Raw genomic sequence first — 19436 nt, 5'->3', positions numbered from 1 at the left:
GCCATCATCCCAGCGATGGTATAGCGTCTCTCTGGCTCGCTTCCTCCTCTTCTGTTTATGGAAGGTTTATCAGCTCCTGCATCACCCCAACATCTAAAGTCTCTGCTGAGTCTTCAGACCCTGGTACATGTCAGTTCTGTGGATCTGTGGATCTGTGGTGTTCTATAGGTCCAAACCACCGGGGGACCTCACATGATACACTGAGCTCCTCTAGCCTCCTCTCCCTCTCCATCTGCTGGTATTTCTGCCCACAGATCTTTGGAGACGGGATCTGTGATTGCAGTTGCCTTCTGCCCCCATGATCCTGCCCAACACCCGCTGTCACAGCAGTTCTAATTATAACATTTATGATATTGTTACAAACCTTTTTTTTAAAAAAAAAAAAAAACTTTATTGAGCTATGTTCACCCTTCCTTCTCGCAAAACAACCAGTCGAGGCAGATAGAAGCCACCCTCGCCGTTTCCATGCTGTTTCCTCGCCACCGTCAGCGAGTGCTTGCTCACGTACGGTCATATTCTCCGATGTTCTTTCTCAATCTGCTTAAGCCCCTGTAATGATGTGGCTCTACATAAATAAATTGTTTGAATTGGAGCTACGTGGCGAATACGGCAGCAAGAGGTTGAAGCCTTTCTTAATTTAATTTTCTTTCCTTCTCAATTTAAAGAGAAAAAAAGGAGCCCTCCAGAAGAAACTTCACGGTGAAGCTGAACGTTTTTAGTTCACTTTTCAGTCACGCAATGAACGAACGAGGCACTCACCAGTGACAATCCCGAGATTTCCTCTACAGTTTCAGTTTGAGGAGAACAAGAATTGTAGGTGAAGATGTTTCCCAATGCAGTGATCATGCGGGGAACTTCCGACCAGTGTCTTGTTAAGCCCACGCCGCTTTGAGATTCAGAGTATGAGCCCACGAATGTCTTCTGTGGGTTTGACTCCACTAACGTGTGCCAGAATTGTAAGCGCGAATGACTGCAGACATCGCGAAACCAAAAAAACGCAGCCCCGCGTCCATCCGTAAGCCCCCCCCCCCCCATCTGCACCTCTCGCTCTCCTCTCGTTTACCTATTCAGTGTGTGTCTTCCTGCTCTTTCCTTCTCTGCGGGGTCATGAATGTGCTGGAGTCACACCAGGATGGAGCTGTTTGCTCCTCTCGCGTGAGCTTTGCTCCTGGCCGTTGAGGAATGGAGGGTTGGACTACAGGGGCTTCAGCACGGCGACCGTTGCTCAGCCTCGTGAAATAGATCCTTTGATCAGGCGGCCTTTTCCACAGTGAGGGTCTGGCACACACACTTTTATACAACAACAAACTTTCCATCTGGGTTTAGTTTGAAAGGATTTACTGATAGCAGGTGTCCACATTCAAATACACAAATAATAGAGTGGAGAGCAGAATAGTATTAAGCACCATCCCCAATGTTACACACACAGCTGATAACTAAAATTATGATCATCACTCTTCTTATCACTTCCTCATTTTATCTTTTTTTTTTATCTCCCTCTATTTCTCTCCCTGACTCACAGTTCATTTGGCCTTGAGCGCTCAGTAAAGGACATTATTGAGTGTGTGTGTGTGTGTGTGTGCGCGCTGCTCATTTGGTGTGTCTGCTCATCGTTCCCTCACGTGTTTAGTCTCATAAAACGCACTCATCTCGACGCAACGTGCAGACGCCGCGCTGTCTTGTTAATGGTGCGTCCTCCTGTTGATCCATCACCGTGGCAACTCATTTAAATGTGAAGCGATCAGCTTGAGGAGGTTCATCTATGCAAACAGATTTGACTTCACCGGATGAATTTGATAGCTCATATAGCAAAAGATGCAACTCCCCTTTAATGGTCCAGCGGTGTTTACACACAGACACAGAACAACCACCAATCATAGCAGCCAGGCTGAAATAAAAGAAATGTTCCATGAAATTGCACATCCGGCCATTCAGTGCTGCTTCCATCCCTGACTGAATGCCAGAAAAAAGTTAACGAAGTACGACTTTTATATTAAAAACACGACGATTTGAGTAACAATCGTCCAAAAGCAGGGTTTTTTTATGCCATGGATCAGTTTGTATCCCAGATTTAGTCTTTCAGTCGATCGGCCGTCTAAACCGTAAGTGGAGGCATCTTTTTCTTCTGAGCTCGGTTAGTTAGCTTGTAGCTGCGTTTTAAAGGAATCAAGGAAGTTCACCTGTTGTTGGCTTTGCGGCGCCATGTTGGCAAAATTTCTCCTGTGGTGCGTTCGTGTATTTGAAGTGTCGGCCCAGGAAGTTGTATTACGCATCGTAACGGCTGTATTTATTCCACAGGTTGACAAAGAAGCGATCAGATACTTCTTCTACTGTTCTTTTCTCTTTGGTGGTTGGTAAGCAATTCTTTTTGGTCCCGGTGTTGCCACCTGCTGATGCGGAATGTTCGATAAGGGATTGAATGGCCATCCTGTGGCGGCGGAGGCAGGGTGGAGGGGTGCAGGGTCCGAGCCGCGGCGTGCAAAACAAACTCCCGAAAAGTTTGAGAATGGTTACAACCCCGCAAAGATGTCACGAGACCCGAGTCTCACGAGGAACCTGCTGCCTGCGACAGTCACCTCCCTCCTTCCTCGGGCCATTGTCACCTTGACAGCTTGACAGCATATGCCATTGCCTCTTAACCAACTCAGTAAAGACGCTAGTTATTCCTGAAAAAGCTGGAAAACTGGCGACCATCTGTTGTCCTGCTGGCCTTCAGCGGAGAATTTCTACATCACTTCAAGCAATGAGGTGCCTTTTGGGCTCTGAGGGACCGCACTGTCTTTTTAGGTGTGTTTATCACGGCGCTTGCTAATTTTCCTGCTTCTGGCTCAGGACCTGCCTCGAAGTCTCTCTTCAGCCTCATGTCGTGACTTCTGGCTTGCCGCTGTGGACGATGAAACATCTGCTTCCTCTGATGGCAGTGAGGAGGGCTTCTTTTTTTCTTTTTTTTACACTCTGCCCTCTTTGTTGCTCTCAGTCGTGATGAGGATGAAGAGTCGCTGCAGCCTCGAGGAAGCCGGAGCTTCTTCACCTCTGTGACAGGTTCTCAGGGGTTGGGAGGAAGATTGCTTCAAGGATGCTGACGCCGGACATTTGATGGTTAAACAAGGACGAATAACTGGTGGAGTTCTCCCCGGGAACCTTGATGTAGAGGGTCCGACCTTTACTTATTACCGTCATCTGTAATAGCTGATGTGTTAGAATGCCCTGGCCCGCATCCTGAGCCCTGGAACTGGTTCTCTTTGGTTTCGTCTCCGAGGAGGTCCCCCCCAAGAGTTACTTTCAGAGTTTGACTCTCAGGCAAGCAAAGCTCCACGCATCTGAAAAGTAATGAAATCCGAAAGTCTTGAGCAGGTGGATTTTATTACGTTTTGCCAGCAAGTTTCCCGTCTTCGTGCCAAGCTAAGCTGGCATGCCGTTGCGTTGCAGCACACACACACACACACACACACACACGCAAGCAGAGTCAACCTCCTGGTCTAAGTGTCCCGGAAGGCCATGACTTCTTTCTTCTGCGTTCAACGATGTCTTTTACCACATCCCGTCTTATATGTATGAAAACCTGTAGTTGTTGACAGAAGATGCTATTTGTAAAAGTGGGTTTTGTAATATTGACAGCGTGTGCGTGTGTGTGTGTGTGTATGATGCTTTGTGAATGTGCTGGTGCTAGAAACAGTACGAAACAAATGATGTCATCTAAATCATTGATGACAGTCCCAGTTATTGGATACAATGATTTCTCTTCCCGCGATGTCTCAGCCTGCATTTATTTTTTCCCAGTTTAATCCAAAGCTGTAGCTGAGTATACTCATTACCGGGAATACGATTAAGTTTTTTGATGTTTAAATGTATTAAAAAAAACAAAATCAAAGTATCATCCAAATGTATTATATCTCTAAGAGGAAGCTGACTAACTTCAAACACGCTTTCATCTGATGCGTCTTCTGGCTTTCTCGGCTCCACGAGTTTCCCTCAGATGTCGATGTTGTTACCGCAGCTCCTCCATTTTATTTAATGACCGCTTAAAAACGCACAGGTCACTTTATTTATGGTGTTTATTTGAGAAAAGAACAGAGGTAGTTGTCTTTAAGCAGACATTTCAAATGGCCCTCATCATTTTTTTTACCCATGCTTGTTTTTTTTAGTAAGTAATCTCTGGCTGCAGTTTTTCACCCACAGAAATTTAGCCGAAATCTCCTTCTGATGGTTTTTCTCAAATTGAAAAGCTTTTACTTGAGCTTTTGGAGACAATTGAAGCTGACTGAGCTGACCTCTGCCTCCTCAACGATGTCTCTCTCTCCCTCTCTCTTTCTCTCTCTCCCTCTCTCTCTCTCTCTCTCTCTCCCTCTTTCTACCTACGCTACTCTCTTTCACTCTCAGAAAGATGAGATGTCGCGGGGGTCGGCCTTGATTACTGAACATGGGAAGGAGAAGCTCATGTTCGAGGTGCCCCTCAATGACACGGGCTCGGCGGGGCTGGGCGTCAGCCTCAAAGGAAACAAGTCGAGGGAGACCGGAGAGGACCTGGGCATCTTCATCAAGTCCATTATACACGGAGGGGCTGCGTACAAGGTGACAAAGTAGTCTCACAAATGTGCTGTTAGTGTGTGTGTGTGTGTGTGTGTGTGTGTGTGTGTGTGTGTGTGTGTGTGTGTGTGTGTCTGATTTCTACATTTGTCACTATCATCACTTTGCTGTCCTCAGTGGGTCAGTGACTAGTCACCCCAGTTATTCTTGGGAAAACTAGTTCTTCGGTCATGTGATCGCACCAGAAGGCAAAATTATTTGTCCAGCATCATGTTTGAAGCTGGTTAGGAGAGCTGCACTCAAAGCTGAAGCAACCGGCTCGCCATGACGGCGAACAACGGCTGATTATTGATCGGATATGCGGATAATTGCGCGTCATCCACCGGAGGCGGGCATTATCGATTTGGAACTGTTTCACAATATTTTGAGGTATTTTTGCTTTCCCAAGAAAGCCACGCAAACACAAATGCCTACGCAAGAAAGTAGGAAGTCAAGCCTTCAATCCTAAAATGGCAAATGTATTGGCTCAGAAAGTAGAATTGAACATTGATTATGGATTCATAACAAACCCCAGAATAAATAGTCCTATTCTGTAACAGTACAAATATACAAAATATTGGCAATAAGAAAATATCATTTAAGTATTGTTGTAATACATATTTATTATTATATAATTATAAGCTCCCTGCACCTCCCCAGCTACTGCTTTTTCTTCCGAGTGTTTGTGTAGTGAGTCAGTTAATATTTCCTGGCCCTTGAAGAATGACGGATAACATTTCAATTCAAGTTAAAAAAAAAAAGAAGAGAGGCTTGATTTTTAAAGCACAGCGAGGAATCATGATCGGAGCGTCTGCAACAACCACCTGCATCAGGCCATAAACGAAACGGGTGGCGGGGCATTTTAACAGCTTAAAACGTGCCAACGAGCGTAGCAGTGCGCTGAAGTGTTGAACCTGAGCCTGTCTCCTCACAGGATGGAAGTCTCCGTGTCAATGACCAGCTGATTGCAGTTAATGGGCAGTCCCTGCTGGGACGCTCCAACCATGTCGCCATGGAGACACTCCGCCGCTCCATGTCACATGAAGGGAATGTAAGGGGGACAATCCAGCTGGTGGTGCTGAGGGCTCTGAAGGTATACATGACACAGGCGCACACACACACACACACACACACACACACACACACACACACACCTGGATGTCAGTGAATAAAGCATCATTTTTCTCAATGGTCTGTTGCCTCTGCTTCTTTCTCCACTGACTTCTCCAGCCCTTCCATTCATTCTTCACATGCTTGACACTCGTGTCCCTGCGCTCTCTTCTGCTCTTACAAGCAGCAGCAAAAGAGCATTTACACGTGTGTGTGTGTGTGTGTGTGTGTGTGTGTGTGTGTGTGTGTGAGAGAGACACACACAGCGCGTTCATCCCTCAGCGGTATCTCTTTTCTTCATGAGTAAAAAGGTTCTTTTCATTTCAGCTGATGCCTTTCACATGGCTCTGTCGAATATTTGTATAAACCCTTGTGCACACAAAGCACGGGAGCTGACTCTAGTGTAAATGACTTCTCGCATGGGCAGCTGGTAGTGGAAAGAGCCACATGTACACCTTGAATAATAAGCTCACACATACACACGTGTAGCAAACGCACAGACGAACAGTTAAACACAAAAAGAGAGCGTGAGGACCACAGCTTTGAATCCTCTCTGGCCAAACAGTTCCATTTTGATCTGATTATATGATGCATCTGGATGTATTTCTGGGTGCTTTGTTTTTTACGGGCTGCTGGCTTCTGTTGCACTCTACCAAGCCAACTGTAACGTTAGCTTAGCATGTAGCCATGCGCCTACAGTTCATCGCATCGGCGCTCCTGGGTACAACGGGAACTTTTTCACTTGAAGAGTTCAACCACAGCAGGAAGGTGGACCATGTTGCATGGCTTGATTAGGTTTGATGTGGAATCTTCCACTTGTGCATCCTTTTTAGAATTGAGAACTGTCCACGAGCGAGAGCAGGAAAATAATCTCTTTGAATTAACCTTGGAGCTGTTATCATAAATGCAGTGTTGTGTTAAATGTTAAAAAGCAAACCGGCAACGGTGGTAGTGGGGTTGGGTGTCCAGGGTTCAGGGCATCTCCTGTCAATAGCTGGACCCTGACAGCTGTCAAGAGCATCAAAGACTCGCGTCCGTGGTTCCGCTCTGTCCTACGAGTGGAAAACAAAGAATGAAACGAGCAGAAGGTAAACGCAGGTGGATTAGAGACCTTTTAAATAGTGGACCAATTTCTGTTTGTTTTCCCCCTGGGATGTTTTTTCTAGTCGGTCTTTTCTCTCCCTCAGTTCCTCTCAAGCCGCTCAGCTGTTACAAGCCACCTTTTTGTTTCACATACATGCTTTTCCTATTCTGTTCCAGGCCCAGTGAGTACGGCCGCTCACAGGCTCTGCAGAAATACTCTGATGCTTTTCTGTTGGCCTGCCAATGAATACAATTTCACAAAAAAAAAAAAAAATTCAAGAGGGGGGGTGGGGTGGGGGGTGGGGGGGGATTCAAACTTGGATGAGTAACACTCTGTTGGTCCGGCTTTGTATTTTGACATTTGCATTGAGAGTCTCGCGCTCCTGCCTTCCTTATCAGTTTGATTGAAACGTTTGTGAATACAGCGGCACGTCTGCTGTCATTCAAAACCCTCCTGCTGCTTTTTTCGTGTTCCTCAGTGGAACAAATGAGCTATGAAAGAGAACCACTACAAATGAAAGTGTGTCTGTGTGTGTGTGTGTGTGTGTGTGTGTGTGTGTGATGTGATGCGATGCGATGCAAGGATTGTTTTTGAATTTTCTCTTTGAAAATATTGGTTACTGTGGGTTTTATTTACGAGGAAACAGTTGATGTTGAAAATATTGCAACTATGTGTTATCAAATATTTATTGGACAAAAACACAAATTCTCATTTTGCCAACCGCATGTCTGAATACCTGATAAGTTCTACAACATCTGTTGAAAGAGGAACGATCTTTCTGCAGCGCTACGTTTTACTCTGGGGCTCCTCTGGACAAGCTTTGCAAAGACCACGGTACAAAAAGACAGACAAAATCTATTTATTTCATGTATTTATGTACCAATAACCTGTCAGTTATGAAGGCGTGTTGATATGATCGTGCATCCCTGAATGAGATGAGTTCAGGTTCATGGAAGTAGAAGCACCCGTAACTAAACGCAGTATTTTTATAAGTTACCAAGAACCATTGGGGCCTTCCACTACCTACACACAGAACTGTCTTGTTTTGTTTGTTTGTTTTGGTGTTGGAGTGGAGGCCTCACCAGCAAATACACAAAGAACGCCATACATATGCATACATGTTAATGACTACCTACTTTCTGCTTACACAGACAATCGACAAATATATGGAAATGAAATTCAAAAAGAAGTATGAGACAAAAAGAGACCCATCATCGGTGAAAACCTGCTTTGTTTGATGGTTACAGGGCCCTTAGAGAAGCAACCCTCCACAGAGTTGGTGTCCATAGTGCTGCTCTTGGCACAAATATCTCACCTCTCGTGCTTCATTGTAGTTGTGCACTGATTAACTTCTTTCATCTTTTGATGTATTCTTTCCCAATTTGTCTTTTATTTGTTTTAATGAGTTAAACCCGATCATCGAAGAGAGGGTTTACAGGTGTAAAAGTGACAGGTGTGCTAACGTGTGCCCTTCGTCTTGTCAGGAACAACTTGGAGCGTCGCCGAACTGCTCGTTCGACGGGTCCCCCTGTCTGCCTGGCCTGATGAACCAGGTGAACGGCCTGGCAGGAGCAGGCGGTCAGACCAACGGCCACGTCTCCCCTCCAGGGGTGAGCGGCAGTCTGCATACATCCAACGGTGAGTGGAGTTTACAGGGTTCACGTCTTTAGTTTGGGCTTTTTTTTTTTTTTTAAGCATCTGAAGCAGCATCAAATGTTGGCAGATCTTTTATTTTTTTTTTCCCAAGCTGCACTTTAGATAAAATTGTCTGCGAGATAAGAACAATCTAAAAATAAGCAGAAATGAAACAGATGTTGTCATCCTCACCACAAACTAATTAAAGACCACGCTGCCTTTATTTGCCTTTACGTCCCTCCTCTAGGTTCTCTCGCCACGCTGGCGTTTATCCTTGCTTCTCAAGGCTGCTTCTTGTTGTTGTTGTGGTGAGCGGCTTGTTCATCAAGACTTGCTGTTGTGTTGGGTTTTTGCTATTCTCACTATCAGCTTTTACTTTGATATTATTCGTGTGTGTGTGTGTGTGTGTGTGTGTGTGTCACCATCAGTGTTGGTAGCTGCCAAGATGTGTGGCTGTTTGTTAAACGTGTGTATGTCTGAATTAAATCTCTGCTTGTTTAGAGATGTGTTAATGGCTACCGAGTGTGTGTGTGTGAGTGTGTTGGTTCAGGGGTTGCCGGCCAGTATACTGTGCTGTTTGTGTGTTTACTCTGAATCTGGTAAACAGCTCTGACCTTGCTCTTCAGATCCACCTCTTCTGTGGTGTCATCATCATGCAGCACGATGCTGTTGTCAGGGAGGATCAATGGAGAACAGCACATTTGGGATAATTCATTGTTCCCTCTGTGTGAGTGTGTGTTCACGGATATGCTCGCTAACATTACTCGCCCATTATTACTCTCCTAATGAACTGTTTCACATTCTGAATCCATCTTATGTGGCATTTAAGTCCAAATTAAAATGAAGAGAATATTTTTTCATTTCTTGCAATGATGTGTGCATTTGAAAAAGAGTCATTTGAATTTAATGATGCCTTACATATGTATTTATGCAGATGTGTTTACATTTAAAGATCTCTCTCTTTATCTGCTCCTCATTTCTGCATCTCATTACTGTTAGGAGTCTCCTCTTTCTCAGTTTTTTTTTTTTTTTGATGTTCTTTGTGTTTCCTCCCTCTCGCTCTCGGGAGAGCTGCCGATGACCTACCTGATGGGATGAACTACAACAAAACCCACTTTTAGTCCAGCCTAAAAAAAAAAAATGCAATCTTTTCCACTTTTGCAATAAAAGCGTATTTAAGAAGCTCAGCACATTTCCTTTCCAAAGGTCTCCCACATGAAGATCGGTTTTTAATTCATCATGGGGAATTTGACTTAGCCTACAAAGACAGTTACATCACATCCTCTCTGGCTCTGATGAACTCTAGTCATCCGTGTGAAGGAATGATGTCAACAGAGGTTTTTTCCCTGCTTGGGTTTAATATTTAGAACATGTAATGAAAGACATATTGTCAGAAGTGGAGGATCCAGTGTCACGAAACTATACACCATGAAATCATTAATTTCAAATGAGCAAAATTTCTGTTGAGGTACGAATATTTTGATCCTCTAAACAAGAAGTCAGTTGATGACAAAAAAGGTTAAACGTTTCCACAAGTTCTGATGAAGCCCTGGTGCTCCGCACTGAAAATTTACAGAGCAGCTGCACAGACTTGATAGCTACAGCAACGCAACACCCCCCATATTTTGCTGTCTTAAAGCGATACTTCACCCAATAAAAGTGTTCGCCTCTCAAGTGCTAACGGATGCCCTCAGCCCACCAAGATGTTTCCCCTCCTCCGTTACTACTTTGTGACTCCATCAATGCAGAAAACAACAGCCACATAGGTTCGTCTTGAAGCTAATAGCAGCTGCTGGCTAACAACAAAGCAACAATAAAACCCTCCATGACTGCCCCCGTGTAAACTCTCCAGCGTGTCGTCCTGGAGGATCCAGGTCCCACTTTGGTTGGAGCTAAAAGCAAACAGCTCCAGCTTGGCGCTCGTTCATCTTAACAGCAAACTGTAGCTGTTATAGGTTTCTCACGGCTCTTGAGGGTTTCTTAACGCATTTTTGGAAAGTTTTGCTGTTTTTATGTGTGTTGCTATCAGTTGTCTTTAGCTTCAAGCTCAATCTGTGTGGCTGGCTCCTTCTGCATTTTACGGTCAGAAAAAGTAATGGATGAGGGGGAGAAAAAGTTTTTTTTTTTTTTTTATTTTGCGCCCATGACAGCTATTTGTGGGCACTTGAAAGGGGTTGATTTTAAGATTATGAATAGCATGCCAGAGCAATAATATCTATACATGACGGATAGTGGTTGGAATTGTTTAAAAATGTAGTTTTTGTTGAACTTAATCTGAAATCTGGATCACTTTACATTGTGCAAAGAAGGTAAACCTCCAATCAAGTGAGAGTCACTGTCAACTCATCACCCTGTGTTGATATACGTTCAGGCCAAAAATACCAAAAAAAAAAAAAAAAGTATGACCAGAAACCATAACTCAAGTGTGTGTTTCATGATCGTGGTCATGATCTGTAAGATTTCTCCTTAAACACAGGACTGTCCTAGTAGATATAAGATGCTACACACTGAGGCAGGAAAGGGGGAAGGAGGAAGAGAGAGAAAGAGATGATTAGAGAGACGAGTTGTAGCCAAATACAGACGGAAGGAAGAAAAAAAAATGGACTCATAAATCTGCTATTGGAGCAAACTGCTATTGATTTATCTCCCACAGAACAAATGCCTTTTTCACTTCAAAGAGTGGGAGACGTGAGAACAGATTTGTGTGTGCGTATGAGGTGAAAGAAGAATGTGTTTTTGACAGTTCAGCTGATTAAGGTGCTGGCAGTGAGGAGGAGGAGGAGGAAGTTTAGAGAAAAAGAAAAAAAAAAAACGAAGACCGGCGACGGAGTGGGAGATAAAATGATTTATGGGAGATCTGAAAGGAGAGATAAATGACAAAATATCAGATTGCAAGAATGGGACCAGAAGAAAAATAAAGTGGGTGATTAGTGCAGGGAGAGAGGGAGAGAGAGGTGAGGTGGAGGGATGGAGATGAGAGAAGGCGATATCTTCACATGCTACCATTTTGTCTCTTCTTCCAGTCACACGTTTGCACACGCAAGCACAGAGAGGACACGCGGTTAATATCTGCGCGATAATCGCACCATATGTTGCGTGGCAGTTGTGTACTCGGAGTGGTGATGTCACAATCCACTCGAGCACAAGTCAACACCAACTTGTTTCACAGAGCAGGACTGGAGTGGCTGCAGATGTCGAGCAGCTGTGTTTTCACTGTGGATTCTTATTTTGATAGAAGTGAAACAACTGCTTTTCCTTCTTTCTGATTCTCTCCCTGTTTTTCTTTGCCCGCTCTCTTTTTCATCTGTGTTCATCGGGCCATTTCGTCAAATTGTCAATGAAGTTCAGTGTCTTTGTGGTAAAAGGCTGATTGTACGCGCGTATTAGTGGCTGGACTCTCTACTGAAGTACAGCATATCGCGATACCTCCACCTGAACTACAACACCAATACACCGGCATTAAGCACCGGGTGAAATCACTTGAAAATGCTTACATTTAAGGGGAAATCTTGAAGAGTGTTTAGAATTTGATGCAACTGCCTGAGAGTTTCTTATTAATCACTTTCAAGAGTTATAAGTTATGAAAACAGCATGATTTATCGTAGTTAAGTTGTCTCACGGTAAACTGTATAGATTGTTGTTGTTATTGCTTTGCTGTGATACATCATTATCAGGGACGAAGTACTGACAAGTACTGTATATACACTACGATTTCTGCCCTAACGGCTGGTTTTGATTTAGAACAGTAGGGGGAAGAAAAATATGGGTGCGCTTCAGATGGTCGTTTTAAGACTCGAAATGAGACCGTGTAGTGTTGGTGGTTTGTTTTCTATCAACAGTTCCAAGTTAGACTAAATGGAGTCCAATCAGAATGTGTCCCAACGTCTGGAGGAATTTCTCTGGTTTGCCTTAAACTTGACGCTATGACCCCGCGAGGGTCAACTCATGACCGAGTGTTTGTTCTGGAGCTCTGGTTTGATTTGAAAGGATCAGGACTGCTTCACCTCAGCCGACTCACTGGATCACTACCACTGTAACTGTGGGTACCTCCATTGCTACGAGTGATCGTCTATCACCAGCAACGCTTCTCATACCCTCCGTGACGAATGGTGTTTGCTTTTCAGGGACAAATGCGAGTTACTGTCACATGGACGAGGACGAGGAAGGGGAACTTTATGGACGTGAAACCGAACTAAGAAGCTCGACACAATACTCCTACCTACAGGACAGGTGTGTGATAGACACAGAAAATAAGCGAGCGCTGAAACCTGCACTGTTTCCATGTGTGTTATATCAAATACTCCCTGAAACAAAAATGTTCACGTAACGCTGCTCGTGATGGTGACAGTAAGTATAACTTGGTGTCCTTTCATCAGTGCCATTAAGCTCTTTGTCAAAGCTGGAATTAATCATGATAATGGTGGCTGCGTTCATTCTAGCTGAGCCAGCCGCAGGCTCCTGCTGGTGTGCAGACTCATTCACTGGAATGCTCCGTGGGACCATTATTGACATGGAAGTGTGGTTAATGCTGGTGTTTCCACCTGTGCTTGTCTGGCTTTGACCAGTCAGAATGCCCAAAGAGCCTCTTGTGTCGCTAAGTATGTTGATGATGCCACGCTGAGAGAGCGATTTAAGCTCCTACAAAAAGAAAAGACTTATTGTGATTTTGTCTGGTTTATCTGCAGCAGGGAACCCTCCAACCCAGCTGAGCCCCAGTCTCCGGCCCAGAACCCAAACCAGCGGCAAGTCCTGCACGTCAAATCCTCCAAGAGCATGGACATGGGTACGACACCGAACCAGCAGCACACTGGTGGGGAGACTCGGTTTGTTTACCTGTTCCGCATGGTGGCTGCATGCATCCTTCATATTCCTGGCGATGCATGGCTGGCATGTTCCTGAAGAACACCACACACACACACACACACACACACACACGCACAAATCTCGAGCACTCTTGCGTGGCCTCCATTGTTGTCATGAGTGAAAACTTATTGCTGTCTGCTTTCGCTTGAATGTGTGTGTGAGTATATGTGTATTTAGAAGTGGGACAAAATATAAACACTGAAATATATTGCGATTGTTCCTCCTCCAGTATTTTGGCCGTACATAATACAGTATTCCTGCCTTTTTAAGGGTATTTCCTCCTCAGTCACACAGTTATCATGATGTATCACAGACACGTTCCTGTGCTGCATATCATCAGAGGATCACTGAATCCAGATATTATCGTCAGCAGCCCCTATGTGTACGTCTACGACCCTGTTTTGTCGTGCATACACAACAGAGGAAAATGTGGATGGCAGATGGAGAGAGATGCACGTAAGAGGGGACTCAGGCTTTAAATGTTAAGATGGAGATTAAGCAGTATGAGAGGGAGAGAGAGACAGATCATCTTTTTTCGCCTCGTGGGGATTTTCTTCAACTATCACAGTATCTGGAGAGCAGTTTGATCCGACTGTAAAGATGAAAAAACAATTTTTTTTTTTTTTAAATGTCTCTCACCAAAAAAAAAGCAGATAAATGACTCACAGCTTGGGCTTCTGTTATTGGTGCAAACGAATTCAGAGAAGTGATTCCTGGAGCAGCTAAGTTCCAACTCTTCGCTTCATCTCAGTCACCTGTTGCTCTCTGATGCTGTGACGCGAGGGCTCACGGACTTCTCACACTGTTTAAAGCCTTAGAAATGAACTTTGCTGTCTGCGTGCGTCTGGTGGTACGACAGTGGATGCAGCAGCAGCAGCACAACAATAGCTTATTGTTCCAAATGTCACTTCCCTCAGTCCTCCTCCTCAAGCTGGTTCTCCTGCCAGCTGAGTTTGGGAGAGAAAATGAGACAAAGTGCAGAAGTCTGTTTGAATTAATGTCAACATGAATAACAGACTGTATGTACTGTAAGTCTGTACGTCGTCTCCTTTGTCGTTTTTCTAGACAAATAAACTCTGATTCAGTTCATGTAAGCTTGAACTGGATGCGTTTTCACTGCCAAACCCATTACTAAATGCCAGATGCAGGTTTATTTTTTCTTTCTTTGCATACAGTAGTTTGAATACATTTTAGCTGATAGTGCAGCTCTAGAACTACCCAAGAGGGGAGTTATTCTACTGGAGTCGTCTCCCACTGTTGGTTAGCAGACGGCTCCAAAATAAGACAAGAATGATGTTCAGAAAAATTCAAGGCGATCACCTTCAGCCTGTGATTCATAAGACATCTTTGATAATAATCACCACATAGCATGGATGGTTCATGAAGTAGCAAGATGGTTTTTTTTTTTAATCCGTCTTAAACTCATGTAGATCAGGTGTTATTTGAGCGCCACCGCTCTGGCTGTTCGTCTCCCCGTATGTGGGGGCTTGTGGGTGAAACACCCAGGACTCGAAATGAGCACTTTTAAATTCATGGTCGAAGGAAAATGTTGCAAGTAGCTTTGGGTATTTGTGTCCATTGCGTTTCAGTCAAAGCTGGGAAGGAATTGGCTTTAACATCTAAAAGAATCGGTTGTGTACTACACCTGCGATGCTATGATACACTCATTTCCAATGGGTGAAGCCTTGGCCTAGAACGGAGGTCATCAGGTGGTCCCCTAGCATCTCTGGGTGTTTTGACCCTTGACCACAGCACCCTCCGGTCGGCTGAGTCACATTTCACTCCATGTGATGGATCTCTTGGGGAGGTTCCACCTCATCCAGGCTCCTTGAGTTGAGAGCGTGGATGAGGTGGAATCATTAGTGCGGCGTAACACTGATGTAACCAATCACAGTGTCATTTCCCCTCCCATTAAGAGCCGGTGCACTGGCACCTTGGCCGCTTGCTACTTCATGGCATATCTGGCGAGTTTGATGAATTGTTTCTTGCTGGTCTCTAAAAAGACTTCTTTTTTTTTTAACCCTGGAGAAATTCCTCTGTCCTTTCAAGTTTATAATTCAAGAGGGTTTTTTTTTGTTTGTTTGTTTGTTTGTTTTTTGTGTTCTGGTTAAGTTGCCCACCACATTTGAAGCATGTAGTGATGTGAATGGACACGTGAAAAAGTTAGAGCCACTGAACTGCTTCTGTCAGCTTTAAAGAGAATAGATCGAGAAACACAAATAATTCAATACAAATTCATGAAACCAAATCCCACGCAAAGCTCCCGACTCGCCTCCCCTGGTCCTGAGATTTAAATCGTCAATGGAGTTGTGTTGTCACTGCAGACCTGCAGGAGCTGCAAGATTCCACCAAAACTCCCTGAGACCAAGCTGACGTGACGTTCACGACAACAGTCTTTCACGCCAGAATGTTTTAGTTGCGATCTTGTCCATGTTCGTGTCCCTGTGCCTCCTCGTGTGTGTTGAGTATCCATCTGTTTGTCCGACTTCCTATAGGTGCATTCCCATCTATAGGAAAGGGCTGATGAATCTCCTGGCCACACCTCTTTTTTCCTGTGGGAACCCCCCACAGACGCGCTCAGGTGCATTAAACAGGGAGAGACGATGACAACTGCGCTGTCAGAAAGCAGCAGTGTGTGGCTAAGATGGGGCTCACAGTTTCCATCACCAAAAAAACCAACCTAATAATGAACATTGATCCGATACCAAGATCGTTATCATTTCACACAAATACTCATCACTTAGACTGCAATTGAGTCAGTCGCCCTGTTCTGGTGCACACTGGAACATTCTGTTGGGTTTTTGTGTCTTTTTTTATTCCTTTTCTTACAGTAGCTTTGTGTTAATGGGTCAGCTACATCATCCCTTTCGTTATTGAATTCATCCTGTGTTCATTTTCCACCCAGTTCATTTGAAAATTAAACAACTGAAGAACAGTTCCAACAGATGAACTCCCTCCCCTGGTTCACACACCGCCGTTTCCTCTCTTCGCCTCCGTGTTTGTCCTGAAGTTCATTCTGGTTCTTATTCACTGGCAGTGTGAGGAGATCTCTGTCAGTTTATACCTCCGTCTAGCCTCTGTAGGTCACCGTTAAATTAATCTGAATGAAATGTTAGTAATAAAATTAGCTTGAGCTGACATATTTTAAAGTCAAAGTGACATCCTGAGTTTGTGTGTCTTCATGATGTCACAGTGTGCGTGTGGATCTGAAGAAAGCACGCGCTCACACACACACACACACACACACACACTGTGATTCACAAATTACTGGGCTGCTGAAGCAGTCATAATGGTTCGCCGCAGACAGATGCTGTCAGACTCACACAAACGCACACACAGAGCTAGAATTACACGTCAGGCTTGGTTTTGATTAGGAAAATATTTGCAGTGAGAAGCCATGTTCCTGCTTGGTTTCTGTGGTCTGGGTGTGTATTTGGCAGAGTGCTACCAGTGAGAGTGTTTCATGTTGGCAATGGGCTGTTTTGTGGCGAGATGAAGAGGGGTGTGCGTGTGTGTGCGTGCGTGCGTGTGTGTGTATGTGTCTCTCTAAGTGTAAGCAGTGTAAGCATATTTACATGTTTTGTGTTTGTTTGTTTCAGTGCCAGATGAAGGCAATGTTGGATCCCTGGCTGGAACCACTACAGGTGAGGAGACTCTCACAACGTACACCTGCATCGATCGCTGGTGCACGTGCACGCATTAAACTGAAGATGAAAGTGATTATTTGTAGAACTGGAAAGAGTTATGATGATAATGATTTTCATATCTTTAATTTATTACAATATGAGCTGCTGTTCAGGTCAAATAAGAAGATCATCATATGATGATATTAATAACAATAATAATGCTGATCTTTTTCAGCGAAGAGCTCGGGCTTCAGACTCCCTTTTAAAACCCTTTCAAACAGTTTCTTCCACACTGGCGATCTGCTAACGTCAGCTCATCGCTGAGTTCTTTACACGTTCATGTCCTCCAGGTGCCTGTGAAGCACCGCCAAGTAAAAGGAAGCACCCCTCCACGCACGCTGCTCAGGATTAGAGTTGCAGTGATAAAACATTGTTTCATCATCCAGCTTGACAGCCACCCCTCCCATCTACAGCCTCGTAGACAGTTTTCCTGGGGAGATTATCCACCACGTTGCTGATAGTTTGCCTCCTCGAATTGATAATGAAGGTAACTTGACTGTAGTTGAAGAATTTATATCCTGTAGTCAGAGAGTCAGAGATGAATCGGCCTAACGGAAAGGAGGTGGAGGTGCATCAAAACACAGATCTGAGTCAATATATTGATTCAGTCACCAATGATGTGATTTGCAGTCCATGCAAAACTCAAGAATACTGATCTATACAGGTAAACTTTGCTGCTTTTTGTACAGGTAGATGCTAGGAATGTAGTTGATTATTTTAACGAGAGGATATTTGTCTTTCCAAACATCAATAGATTGTCGTACCCTTATCAAACTTCGGGTTTTACACCCTGGTATTGTATGAGGCCCCACACAAGTGCTCAGATTTCACTTGTATCCTCGCTAACCCAAGTCCAGTTCTGGTACTGGAATCGGGCAGACTCCAGTTGCAGCCCCAACTATGGACTACTGGTCAAGTTTTTTTTTTGTTTTTCCTCCTAAAACACGCTTTTTCAGTTGTATCCATACTCGAAGGCAGCTGGGATAGGCTCCTAACAGGATACGCTGTAGAAAATGGATGGATGGATGGATGGATGGATGGATGAATAGGCCTTTATTCTACCACAACAACCAGTCAGGAGCTAGAACACTGTTGAGGGGGGCGGAAGGGATGTCAGAACACTGTCCTGATTGGTTCAGTTGCTCCTAAATTTCATGTAGTGTGGTTTTAGAATCGAGGGGATCCAGACCCAACTGGTGTGCTCATGAGATGGGACGAGACAGGCCGGGATGGGATGAGATGGATGGTGTCAGCAGGCTGCTGGGTGCAGGCCTCTGGAAGCTTGCATCTAGAGGGAAGTGGTTTAGAAAGAAGAAGGGTTAGAAAGTCTTTTAAAGAGATGAGCAAAAACAGCTGGTTCAAAACAGAGGATGAACCGAGGGGTGGCGTAAAGTCTTCAATCATGACTTTTTTGAACAGTGAATCATGCAGAGCTACCGGAGTCGAGCAGGGGATGAGTATAATAGGTCTCCTTTAAAGATCAGCACAGACAAGAGTCAGAGGAAGATGCTTTGAGCTTGAAATACCTCTCACCCTTGTGGGTTTCTTTTTAAAAGTTTGTAGTCTGATTTTCCTTTTTGCCTTGAGGTCTCCAACATTTCATCTGTAGCTACTTGACTGTGAGAGCACTCTACTTCATTCCAGCCTGGTATCAGTCTTCCTGAATGCCACTTCATTCTTGTCAGTCAGTAAAGCTTTTTTCCACATTCTGCTCTCTCTCTCTGCTTTATAAAAGGTGTCATTGCCTTTTATGTAAAAGGTCCATAACCACGCTGAAGAGAGCGAGCGAGAAGGCACGAGGCGCATAAAAGACACGATGTGGAAAGAATGCACGGCGGAGATTTAACTTGTATTTTACTGGAGTGACTCGGTAATAAAACAGAAAAGACTTTCTTCTAACTTCAAACAGCTGAAAAGATGGAAAATCCCCTTTTAGTTTTCACTTTCTCATCATGGGTTTGGAGCTTAATTTTAACTGTAATCCAGAAAGCATGTAGTATGAGCCAGAACTTGGGATGGTGGTTAAATGTGTTCTGGACAAGATATAGTGATGTAAAAAGGAGGGCAAGGGAACATCTTGTACAGAATAAGAGGATTACCTCAGAGGGATTGAAATGGTAAACACCGAGAGGTAAGGCTTTGTCCAAAAAAACAAACAAAAAGCAGGCATTCAACTCTGATGTCAGAGCGTCAATGTTGCATTTTATAGTAGATTCCAAAGCGGCCCTGACTTTTGGTTGACAGCAACTTTGTCCTAACATCTGTTTATTAACTATGTCCACATTATACAGCGAGCCTGAGAAATATGGCCTGTGATTTGGGATGAAGTTATGGAGCTTGGCAGGACAAACCTGTTGGGGTTTGATACAGAAACTTTCTTCAAGACAGGTCGATTAATAATGAAAGCCTTACTTGACATTACACTTCAGTTGCACACATCCCAAAGCACATTTGCAATTTATCACATTACCCAAAGTGATGGAGATATTTTG

At 44.2% G+C, this 19436-nt stretch overlaps 1 protein-coding gene across 15 annotated transcripts in view; it reads left to right on the top strand.

The window, feature by feature from the left end:
• Window positions 1–19436, top strand: part of LOC147251807 (partitioning defective 3 homolog B-like) — a 268899-nt gene that overhangs the window by 145953 nt on the left and 103510 nt on the right. For 12 of the 15 annotated variants that reach the window (XR_015118686.1, XR_015118684.1, XR_015118681.1 and 9 more), the window contains 6 exons: window positions 4381–4572; window positions 5501–5659; window positions 8245–8398; window positions 12520–12625; window positions 13081–13205; window positions 16858–16902. Coding sequence is in view for 9 of the 15 variants with exons in the window: in XM_086219747.1 (XP_086075873.1) it covers window positions 4381–4572; window positions 5501–5659; window positions 8245–8398; window positions 12520–12625; window positions 13081–13205; window positions 16858–16902 (781 nt within the window). In the remaining 6 variants the exon portion in view is untranslated. The remainder of the gene's footprint in view (window positions 1–4380; window positions 4573–5500; window positions 5660–8244; window positions 8399–12519; window positions 12626–13080; window positions 13206–16857; window positions 16903–19436) is intronic. The other 3 variants (XM_086219749.1, XM_086219751.1, XM_086219750.1) reach the window with 3 other exon arrangements.

Source organism: Aulostomus chinensis, chromosome 12, assembly GCF_037954235.1.
Source record: "Aulostomus chinensis isolate RoL2024-O1b breed Wild chromosome 12, RoL_Achi_v1.0, whole genome shotgun sequence".
NCBI lineage: Eukaryota > Metazoa > Chordata > Actinopteri > Syngnathiformes > Aulostomidae > Aulostomus > Aulostomus chinensis.
This window is presented reverse-complemented; position numbering and strand designations above follow the sequence as displayed.